At 49.0% G+C, this 21740-nt stretch overlaps 1 protein-coding gene across 13 annotated transcripts in view; it reads left to right on the forward strand.

Annotated features, from left to right (window-relative positions):
- The window catches only part of MBNL2 (muscleblind like splicing regulator 2), a 914045-nt gene that overhangs the window by 543645 nt on the left and 348660 nt on the right, over positions 1 to 21740 (forward strand). For 12 of the 13 annotated variants that reach the window (XM_069640638.1, XM_069640641.1, XM_069640637.1 and 9 more), the window contains 2 exons: positions 20661 to 20867; positions 21209 to 21463. In XM_069640638.1, coding sequence (XP_069496739.1) covers positions 20661 to 20867; positions 21209 to 21463 — 462 coding nt within the window. The remainder of the gene's footprint in view (positions 1 to 20660; positions 20868 to 21208; positions 21464 to 21740) is intronic. The other variant, XM_069640650.1, reaches the window with a different exon arrangement.

Consider the following 21740-nt stretch of genomic DNA (forward strand, 5'->3'; position numbering starts at 1 on the left):
CCAGACATGCCCTTCGAGGGAGGCCAGCAGTTTGGCCCCAAAATTGACAACGCCCTAAAAGCGATAGACCGATACAGCGAGGTCGGTCACTACCCTGATGGTGAGGCACTCTTTAAGCTCCTTCTGTGGAGTCTCTGCCGCTCCACAGTGACTAATGGAGGCGGTGAAGTATACAAACGGGGAGGCTCCTATTCACAAATCTATTACCAGGGGTATCGTCAAGCGAACCTGTACAAACCGAAGGACTACAAACAAGCCCCAAGAAGGTGACAAACATCTACCCCCTGGGGCAGGTGGCAAAAACAAACCTGACTTCCATTGACCACAGACACCCACTGTCGAGCTCCAGCAAGTGGGGGGCAACTTGCAGTACCATCTGCAACATTGGCAGCAGTTAAGACAGGTGGGTGTTGGACATCATAGAAAAAGGGCACAATTGAATTCCAGGGAAACCCCCCCCCCCCCCTCTACCGCCAATATTCCAGCATCAACCACATTTAAAAATCTTAGTAAGCGAAGTGGAGAAACTGCTCATGAAACATGCAATCGAAAAGGTCACAGAAAATCAAAGGGGCTAGGGCACTGATCCAAAGACAGGAGGAATCATGGCAACCAATTCTGGATTTACGTCTAAACAGGTACGTAAAGAAACAGAAGTTCAATATGGTCACCCTGACAGATGTCATCAAATTAGTACGGGAAAGCAACTTCCTAGTGTCCCTGGATCTCAAAGATAAATATTTTCACATTCCCATTCGAATGGGCCACCAAAAGTTTCTGATTTGCGGTGGGAACAAGTAACAATTCAAAGTCCTCCCGCTTGGTCTTCGCTCAGCCCCAAGAACATTCACCAAATGCCCAGCCCCCCGGTAGCCACGTTGTTCAGGAAAAGAGGATACCACGTGTATCCATACCTCGACGATTGGTTAATACGGACACCATTGCATCTGGTGACGAATAGTGATCCAACAGGTATCCAACACCCTCTCATGCCTCCGCTTTGCAATACATTTAAGCAAATCCTGCTTTGCGCTATCGAATAGGCTAGTGTTCCTGCCGGCACAATTGAACACCACTGAGGGCCGGGTACGTCCATCAGTGGAGGGAGCACTGTCATACCCAGTCTAATCATGAAATTCTACCTGGGTGCCAGAATCTGTCAGAACATTCATTCAGGCATGCCGCTAATACAACTTTGCTGGTTACAAATGAGGCCGCTACAAGAATTCCTAGCTGATCGATGTCCCCAGCTAACGGGATCATGGAGCGACAGGTTGACAGTAACAAAGACACACAGACAACCTGCAGTGGTGGCTCACACCATCTCACATCACAAGGGGATTTCTGTTCAGGGATCCTCTGTTTCAAGAAACTCTGATCACGGATGCCTCGCTGACAGAATGGGGCACTCTCACAAACCAGCTATCGATAAAGGGATGTTGGTCCCCGGCCGAAACACAACTCCACATCAACATCTTAGAACTGAAGGCAGTAGCACGTGCCATTTGCTCGTTCCAGTCAGTGCTCAAGAACAAAGTCTTAAGAGTATTCAGACAACACAACCATGTGTATTATGTATGAAAACAATGGGGTACACGTTCAAGGGCACTGTTGAGTGAATCCCAGCGGTCATGGCATTGGGCCATCAAAAACATGTAATTGTAGGCATTCCATCTTCTGGGAAAAGAAAACAAAACAGCAGACCACCTGAGCAGAGCCAACGACGAGTTGCATGTACGGCAACTGGCGGACAGGAAAATGGGGAACGCCGACCATCCATCTGTTTGCCATGTAGGAGAACAAGAAATGGTCCCCTGTTTGCAAGCAAATATCCTCACCAGCGATCTCTGGGTGACGCGTTTCATGGGACGGAATGTTGACCTATGCGTTCCCACCCCAAAACACTGGTAATACTCAAGGTCATGCAAATGAGCGCAGCATACAAGTACACGGTCATTGTAACATAACCAACATGGGCGAGGCAACTGTGGTTCTCTGAGCTTTTTCACCTGTCCGGTACTGTCCAATCCCTCTGGGTCAGAGTCCCCAGCCTGCTCTCCATTTGCAACCAGCAGGTGCTCCATCACAACCCAGGGGCCCTCAAAGTAAAGGTCTAGTTCCTGGCTTTGAGTTCGGACAAGTCCCACTCACCGAGGAATGCAGAAACATTCTAAAGGCAGCCAGAGCAGAATCGATCCTATGTGTACAAGTGGAATCATTTTTGCAATTGGAGCTCTCAACAATTGGATACATTAAATATAGAACCTCATCAAGTCCTCCCATACTTGGTGAAACTAGCAAAAGATGGTTTGTCACACTCATCCATCAAAGTACATCTGGCGGCAATTTATACATTCACCAGGAAGCAAGAGAACGCTCCCATATCAGGGCCTGCATAGTAAAACACTTAATGAGAGGCCTATTCTGCACATACCGACCTCAAAAGAAAGTGCTACCTCTGTGGAGCCTCAATACCGTGTTCTTAGCCCTAATCAGACCTTCGTTCAAACCTATGACGACTACAGATATATAAAGTTGGTGTCCTGGAAAAACGATTTTCTAGTAGCAATCACATATTTCAGGTGATGGTGATTGTATTTCCGACAATCTGTTGGATCTCCATACCTATGGTTTGGAAAGAACAAAGTCGTCTTGAAAACGAACCCTACGTTTGCTCCCAAGTGTTGTGCAGTTTCCACCTGGAATCCAAAGTAATGCTACTGGTATTCCTTGAAAATCAGTCTACGCCAGCTGAGCAATCTTTGCACTCACTAGACCTTCAAAGTGTCCTGAAGTTCTAGATAGACAGAACCAAGAGTTTTCGTTCATCTCTGTTTGTGGAGTTTGGTGCCCCTAACAAAGGCCAACCTATTTCAAAGCAAGGTATTGCTAGATGGGTCTCTGCTGCTATCTCAGCGGCACACGCTCAAGCCAATCGACCATTGCAAGGACCCGTCCATGCTCATTCCACTAGAGCAGTGGGGTTGTCGGCAGCACTATGGGCAGGGATTCACCTATCGGACCTCTGTCGTGCAGCAACCTGGGCAGACTTGCACACCTTAGTCGAGCATTACTGCATGAAGGGACAAGGAGAGGCGGAAACAAGGGTCGGAAGAGCCGTTCTACAACACTTGTTTCAATAAGGTATGCCTTCTCCCTTTCCACCTCCTATTAGAGAATGTTAACTGCTGTGGCAATCTATTCGGAATCTGTGAAAGATCCAATGTTGGAGAAGGAGCATGTTGCTTATCTGTAACTCCTGTTCCCCAGCATTGATATCTTTCATGGATTCACATGCGCCCACATACCACCCCTAAGGGGGCAAGGCTACATCTCGCCAACGTTCATCTCTGGGTTTAGAATCTGAAGATGGGCTCCTGGGTGCAGCTAGTCACTCGACGTCCCATTGGCTGAGGCAGAATGCACCCAAAAGGACATGGATGGGTAACTAGAGTGAGCGTAAAAGCTCCATTGTAAGCTACGATAAAGTTACTGAGGAGTCTCAGCCCGTCGGCGGTGAATATTCAAAGCATGTGAATCCATGAAAGATACCAATGCTGGAGAAAAGGAGTTATTGGTAAGCGACATACTCTTACGTCCCGTCCCCTTTCCTCCATACTGTATGGGCGTCGCTTCCAAGGGACAGGAGACTGAACCTTTTTCACCAGAAAAAAACCTTCTTCCCCTTTTAAATTTAGAGGCACACGGGGCGCGCCCAGGGAACATGTGCTGCCCTTACTCCGCCCTCCGGTGCCACGCCTCACTCCCCTTTTCTGCGTTTACAGGAATGGGCCGAATTCCCCAACCCTCCTGGGTTTGGCTTCGGCCATGTAATTCCACGCGCGGACACTTCTTCTTTGTCTTTTTTGTCTTAACTATCAATCAGGTACTCGGTCCTCAGGCGTCACGCTCCTCCCCGGCGCGTGTCGACTTCTACAGGGTTCAGCTGGTGTCCATCCTGCAACGGGCTCTTCCCAACTTCAGACCCCCACGCGCTCTGCCTACGTTGCCTTGGCTCAGACCACGGTTGGCAATCATGTTCGGCGTGTGACTCGCTGTCCTCGAAGGTGCTGAAGAACAGACTAGCCAGGTGGAGGGAGCTCTTCCAGAGGTCGCCTCCAGAGGATCTCAAGAACTTTGTGAAGCATCGAACCAGGCCCAAGGTAGGGGCCGATATTTTCCACCGCACCCAGCAAGGAAGACTCTTTCCCGGGGATTCACCCGCGCGGAGGGACCGGCCAGGTCCTTCTACCAGCACGTGCAGCGAGGCTGTTAAAGCTACCGGCCTTCGGGTCTAAGGATCCTCCCTGGCGTAGTGTTGAGGGACCAGAAGGTTCTTTTACCGGGTGTACACCCGAGGGGCTCTGCCATTTTACCGACACCATGGCCAAGGGGCTACGCCGTGATACCAGCAATAAGTCCGAGGGGCTACGCCCTAATACCGGAAATAAGCATGAGGGGGCGCTTAAACACAGATCTACCGACCCTCAGATCGAGGGTGTCAAACCTACCGGGCTGAGGAGCAGGGTAGACCTTGATCCACATGCAAGAGTCTTGGACGAGGACGGGCCAAGCACCACATTGCAGGCATGTGGCAGGCAGCTCGACAAAATGGCCACAGCGCCAGAAAGAGGCACCTGTCCGACGCCATTCCAGGAATTCTGCAAATAATGAGTATCAAGGTGGGACTGGCCTCAACCAGGTACGTAGCCTACAGTCTACCCCTCATTTGCGCAGGGCAGCCTCTGTTTGCGTCCATATGGACAGGGTATGCAACCGCTCCAGCAGCCCCCTGCTACCCTGTCGGCACCCCCTGCCACCTCTTTGGCCAATGAGGAGGTGCTCTTCGAGAAGTTCCTCGGCCTAATGAGGTCTCCTCAGATGGGGGTTATCATCAAAGACGCCATCAGGGAAGTCATCCCCGCCATGCTAGCGGCACCACAGATGCCTCCATCGGGCCCCCAGGCCGCGGTGCAGCCTCCTCCGGCTCCACAGCCAACTCCGCAACCTCTGGTGCCTCCTCGGCGTCCGGCTGCGGTACCTGTACCCCAGCTTCCGGCGCCATCTACTCCACAGGATCCTCCAGATTTGCAGGATTCACGGGGATTCTACTGCAAACCAAACCGATGTAGTCTCTCTGGCCAAGAAGGGTTGGCTCAAGCCCCACTCGGCCCAGCCAGTCAATCGATGCCTAGACACCAAGTACAGGCAGATGGAGGGGGATACACTCTTGCTCTCGACCCATCCTCAGCCGCACTCCTCGATGATCGCTGCAGCATCACTATACTCCAAGCCACAGTCGTCCTCCGCCTCCTCTTCTGTGGCACTGCTAGGCAAGGAGAAGATCTTGGAGGCGTACGGCAAGAAAATCTACTCCAACGCATCCTTGCACCTTCGTCAGGCCAACGCAGACGCCATGCTGGCTCCCGCCAATAAAAGGTTATGGCGGGAAATTGCGGACTTCCTCCCGAAACTCCCCACCAGGGCTAATCATGCTTTAAGACGGGGCTAGTTGAAGCCAAGCTGGTGGCGCATGACCTCATGGAATCCACAGTGGCTCATATCGATACCTCAGGCCGTGCCATCTGTATTGCCATAGACATGAGAAAAACAGCCTGGCTCCGGGCAACGAAATTCAACCCAGATGTCCAGGAGCGCATTCTAGTTTTACAGTTCGAGGGGGGACCGCTTACACTCTACAGACGAAGAGCTGGACAAAAAGAAAACAGCTCACAAACGGCAAAGTCTCTATCCATTCTTACAAAGACCACGCCCAAATCGTACACCCCATCTCAGCAGCGCTCGGAAAAGGGTCGTACATATGGAGCGTTCTGCGGCTTCCAGGAACGCAGATCCAGGCAGCCGGACCGCTCGCCATCTCAGAACCGGCGCAAACAACAAAAAGGGGTTAGGGGGGTAAGGGCTTTGTCCAGTCCCCCTCCTCAGCGTCGGCCTCGGAGGGAAAGGAGGCATGACGCGTCCTTTCAGGTGCCCATGTCTCAGATGGGGTGGGGGGGGCTTGCTCTCCATGCACATTTCTGGTGCCAGAATTTCACGGCACCCATGGATCCTCTCCGTAGTATCCACAGGGTACCACCTTCCTATCCCAGCCTCTCCTCCACGCCCACAGGTTGGGATAGTTACTCTTTTGGCGGAGATCCGGAAGCTTGTAGAGAGCCAGGCAGTGGAGGAAGTTCCAGCCTCCCAGCGAGACTTTGGCTTTTACTCCAGGATTTTCACCATTCAGAAGAAGAACCAGGCAAGCCTGAGAGTTGTGCTGGACCTTTCCACCCTCAACCTCTCCCTACCCCTGTAAAAATTCAAGATTTTTATGCCAGCTTTTATAGCGGAGACATTGGATAAGGGAGACTGGATGTGCTCCCTGGACCTGAAGGGCACGTATCTACACATCCCGATTTGGCAGCTCCATCATTCCTTCCTACAGTTCAGGATCATGGGCTACCATTTTTAATACAAAGTCCTAGCATTTGGCCTCAACTTGGCCCCCAAGGTCTTTACCAGACTCATGAACGCTGTGGCGGCCCTCCTCAGAGCGCAGGGCCTACACATCTACCCAGACCTCAACGACTGGCTCATCAGGGCTACATCTCCAGAAGCGGTTTGCCACGCTTCCCATGCCCTTATGAACACTGCACGATCTGGGCTTCTCGCCCAACCTCAAGAAGTCACAGTTGCAGCCTACGCAGACTGACATTCCTGGGACTCATTTGGGACACGTGCTCCGAGAAGGTCTTCCCATTGGAGGACAAAAACTCGGCCATCAAGAGGACCTCGCACACTTCCTCAGCAGAGAGGTGACCTCGGCATGGTGGTACTGGGTCTACTGCCAGCAGTCCTATTAGCCGTGCTGCTCAACAGACGAGGATGAGAAGGATTCAGCTGCACTTCGCGGCCTCATGGAATCAGGAGTGGGGCTCGCAATCCGAGATCAACATTCCTCCATCTCTCCACCCGGACCTAACATGGTGGTCCATGGACTGCAATCTATGGATGGTCAAGCCCTTTCGGGTGCCCTCTCCGCAGGCCACCATCACCAAAGACTCCTCGCTCGAGGGCTGGGGAGCCACCCTGGACGAGCTCTCGGTCCACAGCGCCTGGACTCGATGGGAACAGGAATACCACATTAATTGGTTGGAGCTGAACACCATCTGGCTAGCGCTCGGAGCATTCCTACCACTTCTCAGGGGAAAGTTTGTCCTCATCCAGACAGACAACTTGACCAGCATGTACTACGTCAACAAGTAGGGAGGCACCAGATCCCCTCCTCTGTGCAGACTGGCGATCAGCATGTGGGAAATGGGCCCTGGAAAACATTTTCCTCTCGGCAGTCCAAATCCAACCTGGAAGCGGATAGGCTCAGCAGGCTGGGAGTGGACAATTACGAGTGCCAGCTAAATGACCTCTTGAATAACAAAATCTTCAACAGGTGGTGTCACCCCCACGTGGATCTCTTTGCCACCTGGAACAAGAAGTGTCCCCAGTTTGCATCCTGCAAAGGTCAGGGCCCCGGCTCTCTGGGTGACGCTTTTCACCTCCAGTTGACCGGCATGAAAGCCTACACCTTTCCGCCCACTCCTCTGATCCACATGGTAATTTGCAAGATCAAGGCGTCTCGCTGACTCCTCACCATTCTGATAGCTCCATGGTGGCCTGCTAGTCCATGGTTTTCAGAGCTACTCAGCCTCTTGGAGGTGCCCCTGATACACCTTCCGACGGGCCCAGCACATCTTCTGGCACAGCAGGGGGGGCAGAGTCATCCACTCTGCGCCAGGGAAATTAGCCCTCACAGCGTGGTACCTGAGCAGGTAACGCTTCGGCAACTTAGCCTCTCACCGGCCAATCTGAAGATCAAACAGGGCGCCAGGAGCAAAGCCACCAGGGCCCAGTACAAAAGCAAATGGACCAGATTCTGCCACTGGGCAGTCTCCAAGGGAATTGACCCGTTGGCTTGCACTTTGCACGGTGTGCTCTCCTTTTCGGCTCACCTCGCTCATTCAGGCGTCCAGTTGGACACCTGCTGTACTTACCTCGCAGCCATTGGGGCTTACAAGAACTCGGAGGAGGGCATTTTCTCCTCCAACCCTATCGTCATAAAACATCTGACAGGTCTTGCTAGACTCTACCCGCCCGTCAAGAGACCGCACCCGGCATGGGACCTCAACATAGTCTTGGGTGCACTGGCACACAAACCATTCGAGCCAATGGCATCCGTGGACATCATGATGATCACCATCAAGACGGCCTTACTAGTCTGCCTTACCTTGGCTCGTAGAATCATCGAGATCCAGCCTCTGGTCGCCTCTGAGCCATATACCACCTTTCACAAGGACAAGGTAGTCATGCGGAAGTACCCGCCATTTCTGCCCAAGGTTCTGTCTGCTTTCCACCTTAACGAGGAAATGGTCCTTTCTACATTTTTCCCGATCCTAAGGACGAAGCACAAAGAGTGCTGCACTGCCTGGATGTCAGGCATGCTCTGAAACTCTATTTGTACAGGGCCAAGGGCTTCCGCAAGTCGGACGCCCTGTTTCTCACTTTTGGAGGCACAAGACCTGGCTAACAGGCCTCTAAGGCCTCCATATCCCGCTGGATGGTCTCTGCCATCAAAGAAGCGTACGAGGGCCAGCACAAGCCACTTACGGCCAACATGCATGCCCACGCAGTCAGCGCCAAGGCAACGGCCATCGCATTCCACCGCCATGTCCCTTGGCAAGTCATAGCACGGTGGCCACTTGGGCCTCTCCCTCACCTTTCTGCAAGCATTACTGTTTGGACGCCGTCTCTAGATCTGATGCGGTTCTCAGGAACCTGTTTGCTTAAGGAGGGTCTCCTCTCCACCCTTGGGCTACAATCAGTTGTATTCACCCATACAATATGTAGGAAAGGGGACGGGGCATAAGAGTAATTAGAAGTTACTCACCGTAATGACTAATAAACTTAGTCTGTAGTCCCCTTTCCTCCTTACGTCCCACCAACATCCCCCCCTAATAATACTGGTGTCATTAGGCAATGTTAAATCTATTGTCGACGTGTTAATGGGGACTGAGGTGTGGCGCCGGAGGGCGGAGTCAGGGCAGCACATGCTTCCTGGGCCGCACCCCCGCGTGCCTCTAATTTTAAAGGGGGAGGTTTTTTCTGGTGAAAAAGGTTCTGTCTTCCGTCCCTTGGAAGGGACGCCCATACAGTATGGAAGAAAGGGGACTATGGACTAAGAGTACTTTGGTCACTACAGTGAGTAATTTATAATTTCGAGGGGATTGGGTCCTCCGACGTATTCCATATCTGACAGGTAATCACCGCAGCTGTGCTGCGGTGATTACCTGTCATAGATATGGAATACGTCGTTGGACCATCCCATCGAAAGAACGTTACTAGCTAAGAGAGTAACTTTTTCTACTCCTTCCTCTTTTTATCTGCGTGAAAGTTTAGTATGTCGATCTTGCCACTTGGGATCTTCATTTCATACAAAAAAATGGAATCTGGGTAGTCCCTTAAAGCATAAAGTGGATTGGGACTTAGAAGGATATATTTATTGTTCGACCAAAAGTATCCACTATGCTAAAGTACAAAAGCTTTTTAGATAAATTCAATCTGCTTAGTTTGTTGTGTATCCTATACAGCGGATATCAGTTATTCTTTGCCACTATATTTCTTCTGGAAACATTCCTTTTGTTTCCGTCAAGACAGTTTATTGTGTATTTTACATAGTTACATTTTCAGGAAAAACATATTGAAATACACAATCTAAAGTGGTGAAAGATTGTAAAACGAAAATTAATTAGGAAAGAAACATTTAACTCAGTTTTTGCAAGTGGATAGATGCAGACAATGGGTAAGCAAATAAATATGAATAATACATAAACACATATTAACTGGAAAAGCCGAATTCCAGAAGAACAGAAGGAAACTATAACCGGCCCAAAATTTAGTATTGCAGGAGCCGCTATTTAATGAATGCAGGATCTTAAAGCAAAAAATCTCATGAAAATCCTGTGACTATCAAAATCCTTATTCTCAACTAAGGGTGCTGCTGTTCATTGCTTACTTCTGCTAAAGATCCGAATGCTACCCACATTGATCTTTTGTTTTGATCATTTGTTTGATTCTAACAATCTTTGTTTTGTGCTTTATTTTTTGTAGATACCCAATTTTCCCCCCAATTAATTTTGCAATCTGTTCTCTCCCTTCCATTTCTCTAATGAATCCCCTTACTTTTTTCATCCGCTTCCCTCGTTCTACCACTACCCTTTTTATCTGCTTTCAGTGTAAAATTGATTTTTTATTGTTACCATGCCGTTACATGTAATGGCAAACACGTTTTCAATCTTTAGTCCGGTGTCTTTGAAGGTCTTTTATACTCCCATTTCATCCTGTATGCACTATAATGAACCGATAAATATATTCCTGGGCAGCATACAAAAACGTAATCTTTAAAGAATGAAGAGCCCAATCGGAACACAGGTTAACTTTAGGGGTGACAAACCAAGAGACCAATTGGGCCTGCATCTTCACACTTAAGTCTATTAGTATTTTCCAGAAGGTGGTCTGTCCTATAGTCCGTATGCGCACTATTTGGCATGGTACCATGTGCTGAGCTTTCGTTTGTAAAAGAAATTGGGTGGGTAGATGCCCTGAAATATCTCAACAGTTGGAGGTGAATAAGAAAATGCCAATGGATGGATTAAAGCATGTTGGAAGAAGACATCTCAAAATGCTTGGACTTTACTTAAGGTTCTGTTTTCAAGATTCGGTGGGAGTTACTTTCCACAGGTTGGCCCGTTTTTCTTCTTTATTTCTACACCATCACACAGGAAGTTACTAAGAAGTTTACACAGGCTAAAGGGAGATAATTCTAAACACCCAGCAGGCATACTTGGGTAACGGGTCTCCTTGGCTGGTCATACAACATCACCCATTTCGCTCAATGCTCGGACACCAAATTAGGTCGTAGTACTTAATCAAAACTCTGCATCAATGTGCTTTTCAGCCTAGCCTCTGAAATCCTAGAATCCTTTAATTCTGACTTGGAGAAGCTGATTCTGCGCTTGGTAAAATGTGCTGTAACTTCAAAGTAAAGTGGTTCTGTGCTTAGTGTCTGCCTGAATATCTGCCTTTCTTCATGACATTTCTGTCCACTGCAGGGAGTCATTTCACAATGAGCTGTGTAAGGTTTGTAAATAGTTCTATTGTAGATAGTTGTCACAACTGTGGAATGATGGTGCTGGCATTCCACTGTAGACTTTGGAGCGTGGGGGATGGAGTGTTTGTATTCAAAGGAGGGTCGTTGGAGAGAGAGCTGAAGGAATGGGAGGAGGATGGGGGCTTGGGCTGCTATTACTTTATAACTAGAAAAATGGAATAAAGTTACATGACTTTGCTTATACCTGCGTGGACAGCATCTTATTACTGGTGTCAAGGTCTTGGTCAGCAGCTGCCATGGTCCCTTTTTGGCTGCCTCAACGCTGCACTAGTACCTGCCAGCCGAAGCAAGCAGTAACCGGATGCTCTGGAGTCCTGTACGCTACCTAAGTTTCATCTGTGCCCTGCTGTGTGCTGAGGCATTACCGATGAAGCCTCGTTGCCAGACTGGTGCATGCCAGCCGACGTGAGACGAAACAGGAGGGGCAGAAGACCTGGGCGTGGAGATTTCCTCCCCTGCCCTGAGGGGTGTAGAGACACTGCCGGTGGCCCTTGAGGAGGTGTCGTTCGTTTGGTGGGTCACCATGCGAGCCGCCCTCGACACTCTTGGCGGGTGTTTGCAAAGGTAGCCTGTGTAAGTGCACAACATCGGCTTGCAAGGTGGATTGGCCCGGGTCACGTGACGCCCAGTGATACGCTCGTGTTCATAGCAACCAGCTGAGGTCGAGGAGGTGGTGCTGTGCTGGGTACAGCACGCTGTGGAGGGGCGAGAGAGACTTTGGGGCACCTGTAGTGGCGGTAACTGTTTGAATTGATTGACTGTGTGATGTAGTAGCGATTTTGCGCATTCAACTGTAAAGTGCTCAATACTGGTGTCCGCAACAGTGTGGAACACTAGTGACGAGGGCATTGGACACCTGAAGCCTTTCTATTGACATTGCAGTATGCATAGGTGCCTGAGTGAGACACCTCTGAGATATAACTGTAGTTTGTGATAACATGGCGAATCTTCAGGAGCCACGCTTGCTTTTGCTGTATGTGCATGGTGTTATATGGAGCTACTTTTGCCACGGATAGGAAAGACTCCATTATGTATCACTGTCTCGAACATGAGTCAGACGGTGTACAAGAGGTTGGCAAGTCAAACTGAAGAGTAATGTGGGGATTTAAACTCATTTGAGATCTGCTTGAGGAGGCTTGATGAACGTTACTTGGTGAAGAACAACATTTTGGCGTGCTACCGCTTTGCTACAAGGGAACAAAAGGCAAGTTAATCTATTGAGGAGTTTGCCGCTGCTCTGAGGGGTCTGGCAATAAAGTGTGGCTTTGAACATTGTAGGGAACAAAACCTGACAGATTAACTGATGATCGAGTGTAGTGAAGGATTTACGCATCCGCATTCTGCAGTTCTGATTCTTTAGAACCTCTGATGTTTTGAGCGTAAATTGCATGAAGTTGATTTTATGGTTTCTTTGACTTCTGCTAGGAGGATAGTGAAATTATGGCTTTGCTGGTTGATTGGTATATTTGTGCTGTTTAAAATGCTTTATAAACGGGCACTTAGATTTTTCAGTCTAAAATCTCTGCTGATCTGTTTTCCTGATCATTTTTTGCAACTTGTTTCATGCTCTTCATGTCGAAATGGCGCAGTCATATTTTTTTGCCAGGTCCAAGGTTCTTAGACTCATTAGTCGGCTGTGTTTGACTTCTGGATCTGATGCCTAAAGGGCATACTATATGGGTGAGGCAGTCCTATGCATTGTTGCTTGCATTGGGTTTCGCTTTCAAGTTGTTTACCTCCTACCTTCATGTGAACTTAAAATTCTTTTTGCAAGCTACTAGATGGGCATAAAAAGTCATTCGCCCCTTCAGTTCTCCACACGCATGCAACACACCATTTCTTACTCTCCATGAGTTCATTTTCACTCACCCGTGGCTAGTGGAGATGGCACATTTTGAGGCCCGGCTCCTTTGACACAATCGACAAAAATAAAGGATGTAACTGCAGAATATCCTCTTGTGTTTCAATGCTCTTGGTGGAGCATTGAAACACAAAAGGAGATCACTTTATAACGCGATTGAGCATCATGCCTCTTAAATACTGAAATATCTGACAAGTCAGTCAAGCAACTGTGTGGGTTTTCAATGCTTCCAAGATGTGTGCACTATAGAAGTCCTGCATGCGGTGGAGGAGGGATACACAAAAGAGGGGTAATAAGTGTTGGGGTTCAAGGAAGAGTCTGATACTGTGGTAGACAAGAGCTCTTGGAGGGGTTCTTTGAAGAGGTGGGTTGTCAATTCCTTCCCTAAATGCATGAGTTAAGAGGCTATCCTGAGATTTGTGGTGGTCCATGGCAATGGCTTAATCCTTTGCTCTCCGGAAGCTCAAACAATGTCCACATGTAATGCTTTGAAGAAACAGTACTAAAACAATTTTTGACCTACACCAATAGTTTGCTAGCTTGCTATCAAAATTTCTGAGGCTTGTGGAATCTGCTTAGATCAAATGCTGTGCATAGGCCGACATCTAGTGGAAGCTGCGGAGTATTACAGTTTGTTTTTCGAAACTCGAAAATGGGCGTCGACACAGGGCGTGCCAGTAATACTATCCCTAGTGTGACGTTCACTGTACCCAAGATCCCTTACGCGTCTAGGATCCTCAGATTGTTTTTTTCCGCCATACTGGTCGGAAGCATTTTGCGGTGTCCCCTGGCCTTAGCCATACTTTTGCTAAAATATCGATTCATTTACATCCTTTCCCCATCCCAACGTCGAACTTCGACACTCGACGCCGGCTTGGAGAAAAATTCGACCGTCGGCTGCTGCACGACGGATTTGGGCCTCGGAAGGCCTCTGGCCTCGGCCCGGGCCTTGGAAGGCCTCTGGCCTCGGCCCTGCAAGTAGGGAGAGTGGGGGGTTGGACATACTCTACACTCTTGGTATATAGGTACACCTTATACATTTCCTACACTTACCAGCCCGCTGCCTCAAGGTGCGTATGGAGGGTACCCCTTTTCAATTCTGCCCCAAGTGCAATCGCAAATACCCTTGGGTCGACAGGCACGCCACGTGCAATCTCTGCTTGCCGAGGGACCACCCTGAGGCGAACTGCAGAGCGTGTAGTAGGTTTAAACCTAAGACACTTAAGGACCGTTCAACGAAGCGTTGGGCCCACCACGCCAGGCAGGCGGCCATGGCAGCGGAGGGCGCCTTCAGCGATGGCAGCAACGCTGTGCTTTCGGACGGCGAGGGCATTACGGCGTCGAAAGACAGCCGAGCGCAGGTCCCCGACCTCGGAAGGTCATCCGACAGGGTGGCTATGGGAAAGACCCCCGGCGACACAGGCGCTTCACACACCACCCACACTAAACACACGAAGTCCAACCGAGACTCGACGACGTCGAGTTCTCGGAAAGAGGCACAAACAGAACGGTCCGAATCGGTGTCCTCTGGGCGTTCGAGATCGCCGCATGACTCCAGGCAATCATCCACTCTTGCCAAGAGTGCCTCGCTCCCTAAGCTAACAGAAGTTCGATAGTCGGAGGACGAAGACGACTTCCACCCCCCAGGCCGCTCTCCAGGAGTCGGAGCCCGCAGACAACATCAGCGCGGCCTCACGTTCGAAGGACAGGGACTCTACCCCCGATCCTCGACGCCAGGTGTCGAAAACCTCCGGAACCACAAAGGGACAGGGAAAACACTTTTCCACTCACAAGGAGGGGGGGAAAACAGCAGAAGAAGCAGCCACTGCACTCTTCCACACCTGTGAAACACTCCACTCCTAAACAGACAGACAAGCCCAAGTCTGCTGCTATTTCTAAAACCAGCAAATCTACTCAGGATAAGTCTCCTAGACTTTCTGAGAGAGTCATTCCCAGTTCCAAAGAATGGTCGAGTGATGACATAGATAGGGTCATGTCAAGGATGTCTTCTTTGGCAGACTTTTATGATAAACATCCAGACCATTTCCTTTCATATAATCCACAAGGGGCTACACCCTCAGGCTCGAATGATTCTATCCCCCTCCCCCCCCCGAGTAAGAAGCCCCGGTTTGAGACACCTATGAGGTCTGCGGACCCCTTTGATGTACAACCATACTCACGGCCATACTCACAGTATCAAGGGAAACTTCCTTTGGTGAGGACCAAGAATTTGGCATGGTAGAAGAGCAAACCGGGACGGGCTACTATGGGGATGATGAGGACCAAGAAGAGGAAGAACCTGAAACCTACAGAGTAGATTCCCGGTAGAGAAGGAAGCCCCGGTTACCGACTCCCCTGTCGATAACCAACCCCTCCTGAACGAGGTTCTCGCACGAGCAGCAGAACATTTCCATATTGACACCCACGGTGTCCAGGAAGAGAGGGACTTCGCCGAGGAGTTAGTGGGAGAAGGGAGGCCTGTTGCCCAGACCATCCCTATCCTTAAGTCTATTCAGCGAAGAATAGACCCGTCCCTGGTGAACCCGAACCTCACCAGAGCAGTCAATCCCAGAGTTGAAAAACTTTTCAGTGCAGCCCAGTCTGACCCTCTCTATATAAGAGGACATCTGAAGCCAGACTCCCTGATTGTCACTAAAACTCGTAAGAGGGCTGGAACACCCTTGTCATCGTCCGAAGCTCCTCCAGACAAGGAGAGCAAAAAACTATATGGTTTCGGCAGGAAAGTAGCCTCAACGTCCACCTATCAGGCAAGGATTGCAAACTCCACCACCCTGTTGGCCAGCTACAACTGCCATCAGTGGGAAGAAGTCGCGGCACTCATAGCCTCTGCACCAGAACCCTTAAAGGGCCAATTAGCACGAATTTCCACAGAGGGGGTAGAGCCGTGTCTGGTTGCATTTTAAAAGCAACCTTTGACGCCGCGGACAACACAGGCAGATTGATAGCAGAAGGTACTGTTATCAAGAGACATGCGTGGTTACGGCAGTCTGGTTTTAAGGCAGAAACCCAGGCATCATTGTTGGACAAACCGGTGGAAGCCGATCTGTTTGGTAAGGCGGTCGAGGACGCGCTGAAGAATGCCAAGGACGAATATGAGACACTCAAGTCCCTTGGCCAGTTAACCAATAAACCCCCTAACCAGAGAGGGAATGGAAATTTTCGTCGCCCACGCGGCCAAAATTCCCAGAGAGGATCAAACTATTCCCAGGGGCAGGGTACACAGTGGAACAGCAGCCAACAGTCTACCCAGGGTTACGGCAGAGGTAATAGGAGAGGACGTGGTAAAGGCAGAGGCAGCCCCAGTAGAGGAGGCGGCACGCCTCCACCAAAGCAGTGACACTCAGTTCAGGGTCCCTTCTCACGCAAACCCCAGTAGGGGGACGCATTTCCAACTTCACCCAGGCTTGGGAAGGGATCACATCACACAGATGGGTGCTGTCAACAGTATCCACAGGGTACTGTATAGAACTACTGCAGCGTCCCCGGAACCATCCTCCACGACAAAGAGTACACTCTTTAGAACATCAGAAGATTCTCCTCGAGGAGATCGCCAATCTGCTAGCAAAGGACGCGATAGATCTCGTCCCGGGACACCAGGTAAACAAGGGTATTTATTCAACTTACTTCCTTGTGCCAAAAAAAGATTTGACAATGCGCCCAGTATTGGACTTGCGGCCTGCCAACAAGTATGTCAAGCCCCAAAAGTTTCGAATGACTACGCTACAAGAGGTAATCCCCCTCCTAAAAAAGAGGATTACATGGCAACCTTGGATATGAAAGATGCCTATTTTCATATTTCCATGTTACCAGTGCACAGAAGGTACTTGCGCTTCAAGGTGGACAGTCGGCACTACCAGTTCAAGGTTCTGCCCTTCGGGATAGCTTCGGCACCAAGGGTATTCACCAAGGTACTGGCGGTGGCGGCTGCACACCTACGCAGGGAGGCAATCCCGGCGTACCCTTATCTGGACGACTGGCTCATAACGGGGAAACCCCAGTAATTTGCAGAACAAACATTCAAAGGACTATCGACCTCCTCCACGAATTAGGCTTCTCAATCAACGAGAAAAAGTCAAGCCTGGTGCCAAGCACCTCCAAACAGTTCCTAGGAGCAATCCTAGATACTCAAGGGGGTGACATTTCCTTCAGAGGCAAAGAATTCGGAATATACTACTGCAAATTCCGCAATATCAGTCCGGTCACCAAATAACGGTACGCAAAGCAATGCGTTTGCTGGGCATGATGGCGTCATGTATTTACCTGGTCCCCCACGCGCGCCTGCGCATGCGTCCCATGCAGGAATGGTTGGCGAAACAGTGGTCTCAGGCAAGTGGTCAGGATACTAGTACAAAGCCTTCACTGGTGGACAAGAGAGAGAATCTTGCACAGGGGAAACCCTTTTACGATCCCGAAGTACAGGCAGTAGTCACTACCGATGCATGTCTGACGGGGTGGGGAGCTAACCATCTCCACCACACAGCTCAGGGTCTCTGATCTCCCTCAGTTGCCAAGAACCACATCAACCTGCTAGAGCTTCTGGCAGTATTCAGAGCGCTTCAAGCGTTCGAGCCTTACCTACTAAACCTGTCAGTGCAAATCAGGACGGACAGCACGACAGCCATGTTCTACCTGAACAAGCAAGGAGGGACTCGTTCACCAAATCTGTCCAAGCTTGCCCAGAAAATCTGGATATGGGCACTCAGACGGAACATCTTCCTGTCATCACAACATGTTCCAGTGGAGCTCAATTCCCTAGCGGATGCTCTGAGCAGAGACTCCCTCCCAGAGGAACACGAATGGGTTCTACACAGAGAGGTCGTAGAAGATATCTTCTCTCAGTGGGGTTTCTACACTATAGACTTATTCGCCACAAGCGAAAACAGACAGTGCCCAGGATTTGCATCCAGGTTCCCCCAACCAGACCCCCAGGGGAACGCCCTGTGGATGAACTGGTCAGGGATGTTTGCGTACGCTTTTCCACCAACTCCTCATCAGGAAGGTGGTCAACAAGATGAACAGAGAGTCGATGACGCTCGTCCTAGTTGCTCCCATGTGGGCAAGACAACCGTGGTTCCCACACCTACGCAGGATGGCGGTGTGCGAGCCCATCAAACCTCCGGCCTGGTACAACCTACTGTCCCAGCACCAAGGTCAAACAGTCCAACTCAATGAACCTGGCAGCATGGCTCCTGAGGTCATAGAGTTTGGACATCTCAATTAACCACAGAGGTCTATGGACATCCTAAAGGAATCTAGGAAACCAAACACAAGGCACTGCTACTTTGACAAGTGGAAGAGATTCGTTATCTGGTGCCAGAGTAGACAAATCAACTCAGTTGATTGCACTCCTTCCAATATTGTTACATACATGCTCCACCTGCTAGATGCAGGATTGGTTTTTAACTCACTGAAAGTACACCTGGCAGCCCTGTCGGCATACACCACCTCCCATAACAAGGTCTTGTGGTGGAAAGTACCAGTAGTTAAAGCCTTCATGGAAGGAGTAAAGAGACTTCACCCTCCTATTTCAAACCCACCACCGGGGTGGGACCTTAATGTGGTGCTATCTAAACTCATGGGCCCCCCTTTCGAGCCCATGCATAAAAGCAGTCTCAAACACCTGACTTATAAAACGGCCTTCTTAGTAGCTATTACTTCTATAAGAAGGGTCAGTGAAATTCAGGCTCTGTCAGTGCAGGATCCCTTCTTTACTGTCCATAAAGACAAACTGGTTTTACGCACACACCCTAGGTTCTCACCTAAGTTTATATCTAAATTCCAGGTAAGCCATCGAGCTTCCGGCTTTCTTCCAGGACCCTCAAAGCTCAGCTGAGGTGAAACAACACACCCTAGATGTGCGTAGGGCGGTCCTCTACTATGTAAATAAAACCAGACCGCTAAGGAAAACAGATCAACTGTTTTTCACCGTAGCTACAGGCAGAGAGGGGGATCGCGTCTCTAAAGGTGCCATCTCAAAGTGGATTATTAACTGTATCCAGCTGTGTCACTCACTCTCTGAAAGAACTCTGCCTTTCACGCCAAGAGCCCACTCTACTAGAGGCATTGGGGCCACTCTGGCTTTCATTGCAAATGTACCCCTTGACACCATTTGCAAAGCAGCTACTTGGAGCTCTATTCACACTTTTACTCAGCATTACTGCATTGACACCCATTCCAAGGCAGATGCACAAGTGGGACAAGCGGTTCTAAGACACTTATTTGCTCATGACCCTTCTCACATCCCACCTCCTCCTTCTTTAGGTACTGCTCGCTAATCTATGCACAGCATGTGATCTAAGCAGATTCCACAAGCCTCAGAAGGGATAGATTACTCACCGTAATCGTATTTCTGATGCTTGTATCTGCTTAGATTCACATGCGGCCCACCCTTCCTCCCCTCTGAGAGAAGGCGCATGGTTGCTGGTAGTCTTACCTTTCTATCTATCTGCTTGGATTATCTGTACTCGCGCTACTCCTCATGCTACCTCATGTCAGAAAAAATAGAATCTGAGGATCCTAGACGCGTGAGGGATCTTGGGTACAGTGGACGTCACACTATGGATAGTATTACTGGCATGCCCTGTGTCGACGCCCATTTTTGAGTTTCGAAAAACAAACTGTAATACTCCGCAGCTTCCACTAGATGTCGGCCTATGCACAGCATGTGAATCTAAGCAGATGCAAGCATCAGAAATACGATTACGGTAAGTAATGTATCCCATATTCGCTTGACCATCCTTTTTAAAATTGTCTCACTTTCCTAAATCATCTAAAGAAGGAATCTGGGACAATGTTGAATACTTGTCTTGTCTTGCCTGTGTCATGTCACTAGTAAAGTTTGAAATAACGGAACTAATGACAAGTAGATGCTGCATATGTCCCTTAAAACATTCCGAGATTCCCACTGATGCAGGGAGAATAAGCCAGGATTCTTGGTGATTGAGGTTAGGAAATGATGGTTCCTCAAAGCAAGGAAAGGTTCTATTTGTCGTCTCAACATTTCACGTACAATTGGCACTACCTTACTGTTTTTAAAAGGAATGTGTGCATTTCAACGTTCTACTAAGCTAGCCTGTCACGATTGCAGATTTATATAAAAATGGAGTACCTTTGATGCATTTTACAAGGTATCCATACTCTCTCTAGACTTGAAACCATACACCATTGATATCAACAATTGGACACTGTCAACATGTGGCCTTCGTTGCCAATGACCCAAAACATTCCATACGAAAACATGTTTGTAAAGATGTGTATACATCTAATCCAAGTTTGGAGCGAACTGGTGCTTTGCTATGCAGCAGGCATTTATAGATTCTTTGTAGGTCTTTAAAATATATCTGCCTATTGGCAGTAGCTGTGATGTTAAGAAACATGAAAGCTTCAGTACGAAAAAGGTAGAAAAGCGTGTGGCGCTCTGTCTGTGAACATTTCCCTGTCTGTCTGTCTGTTTGCTTTGCTTGAGTATATGCAGCCTTTTTATAACAACTGTTTTTTTTGTTTTGCAGCAATATCATTTGTTGAATTTTTCACCTGCATGTGTTTTTCATTTTGCAGCCCTCTTTTCCTGTAGGTCCCGCCTTAGGAACAAACCACGCTATTAGTTTTGCTCCTTACTTGACACCTGTAACGCACGGTGTTGGGTTAGTCCCAACTGAAATGCTGCCCAACACACCCGTCATGGTCCCTGGAAGCCCGCCTATGTCAGTTTCCGGTGGTGGTTCTTCTCCTGGTCAGAAACTCCTCAGAACAGATAAACTAGAGGTACTAGATGTTTTAATTTTCTGAAAGTCTGTGTGCAAGCAATATTCATTCGGGATATGTACTAAATTGCATTTTCTGGTTGAATGTGCTTTTGATCGTGAAGCTGGTTTCCTTGCGAGCATTGCTGTAGATTTTTGGGGACTACCATGTGGAGCAAAAGCTGTGGGTGCCAAGATTTTTTTTAATTGAATCTTAAGGCTTAACACTAACATTTTCAATAATTGCTTTGGGTACTAGTACTGCGCCAGCTGCAGGCAGTTTGCTGTGTTTTTCATATGCAATGCCAAATGCAAAAGGCTGGCCTTGAGTCTCATGTAATCCCTCCTGTGTTTCTTGCATAGGTATGCAGGGAGTTCCAGAGAGGAAACTGTGCACGGGGAGAGACCGATTGCCGCTTTGCACACCCTGCAGACAGCACGATGATTGACACAAATGATAACACTGTAACCGTTTGTATGGATTACATTAAGGGTCGTTGCATGAGGGAGAAATGCAAATATTTTCACCCTCCTGCACATTTGCAGGCCAAAATCAAAGCTGCTCAACACCAAGCCAACCAGGCTGCAGTAGCAGCTCAGGCAGCTGCTACCGTGATGGTAAGTGCCAGCAGACTTGTTTTCCGGGCTCCTCAATCGGGTGTATTTGTCTTGCTCTTGAGTAGACAAGAGTCTTATATTCACTAAACTGAAGGTACTGCTTGTAGTGTATTACTAGTAGTGCTGTAACAAAGGACATACATTGACCCCTCCTCCATTTCCACCGGTCTTGGGTCTCTCAGCACAATAGGAAACTCCTTCGAGCAATGACTTGAAATTTAAGACTGGAGTCTGCTTTGCTATTTTCATAGTTGGTGCATGCATGCCCTATATCTCG

Source organism: Ambystoma mexicanum, chromosome 7q (assembly GCF_040938575.1).
Source record: "Ambystoma mexicanum isolate Mex_15411 chromosome 7q, UKY_AmexF1_1, whole genome shotgun sequence".
NCBI lineage: Eukaryota > Metazoa > Chordata > Amphibia > Caudata > Ambystomatidae > Ambystoma > Ambystoma mexicanum.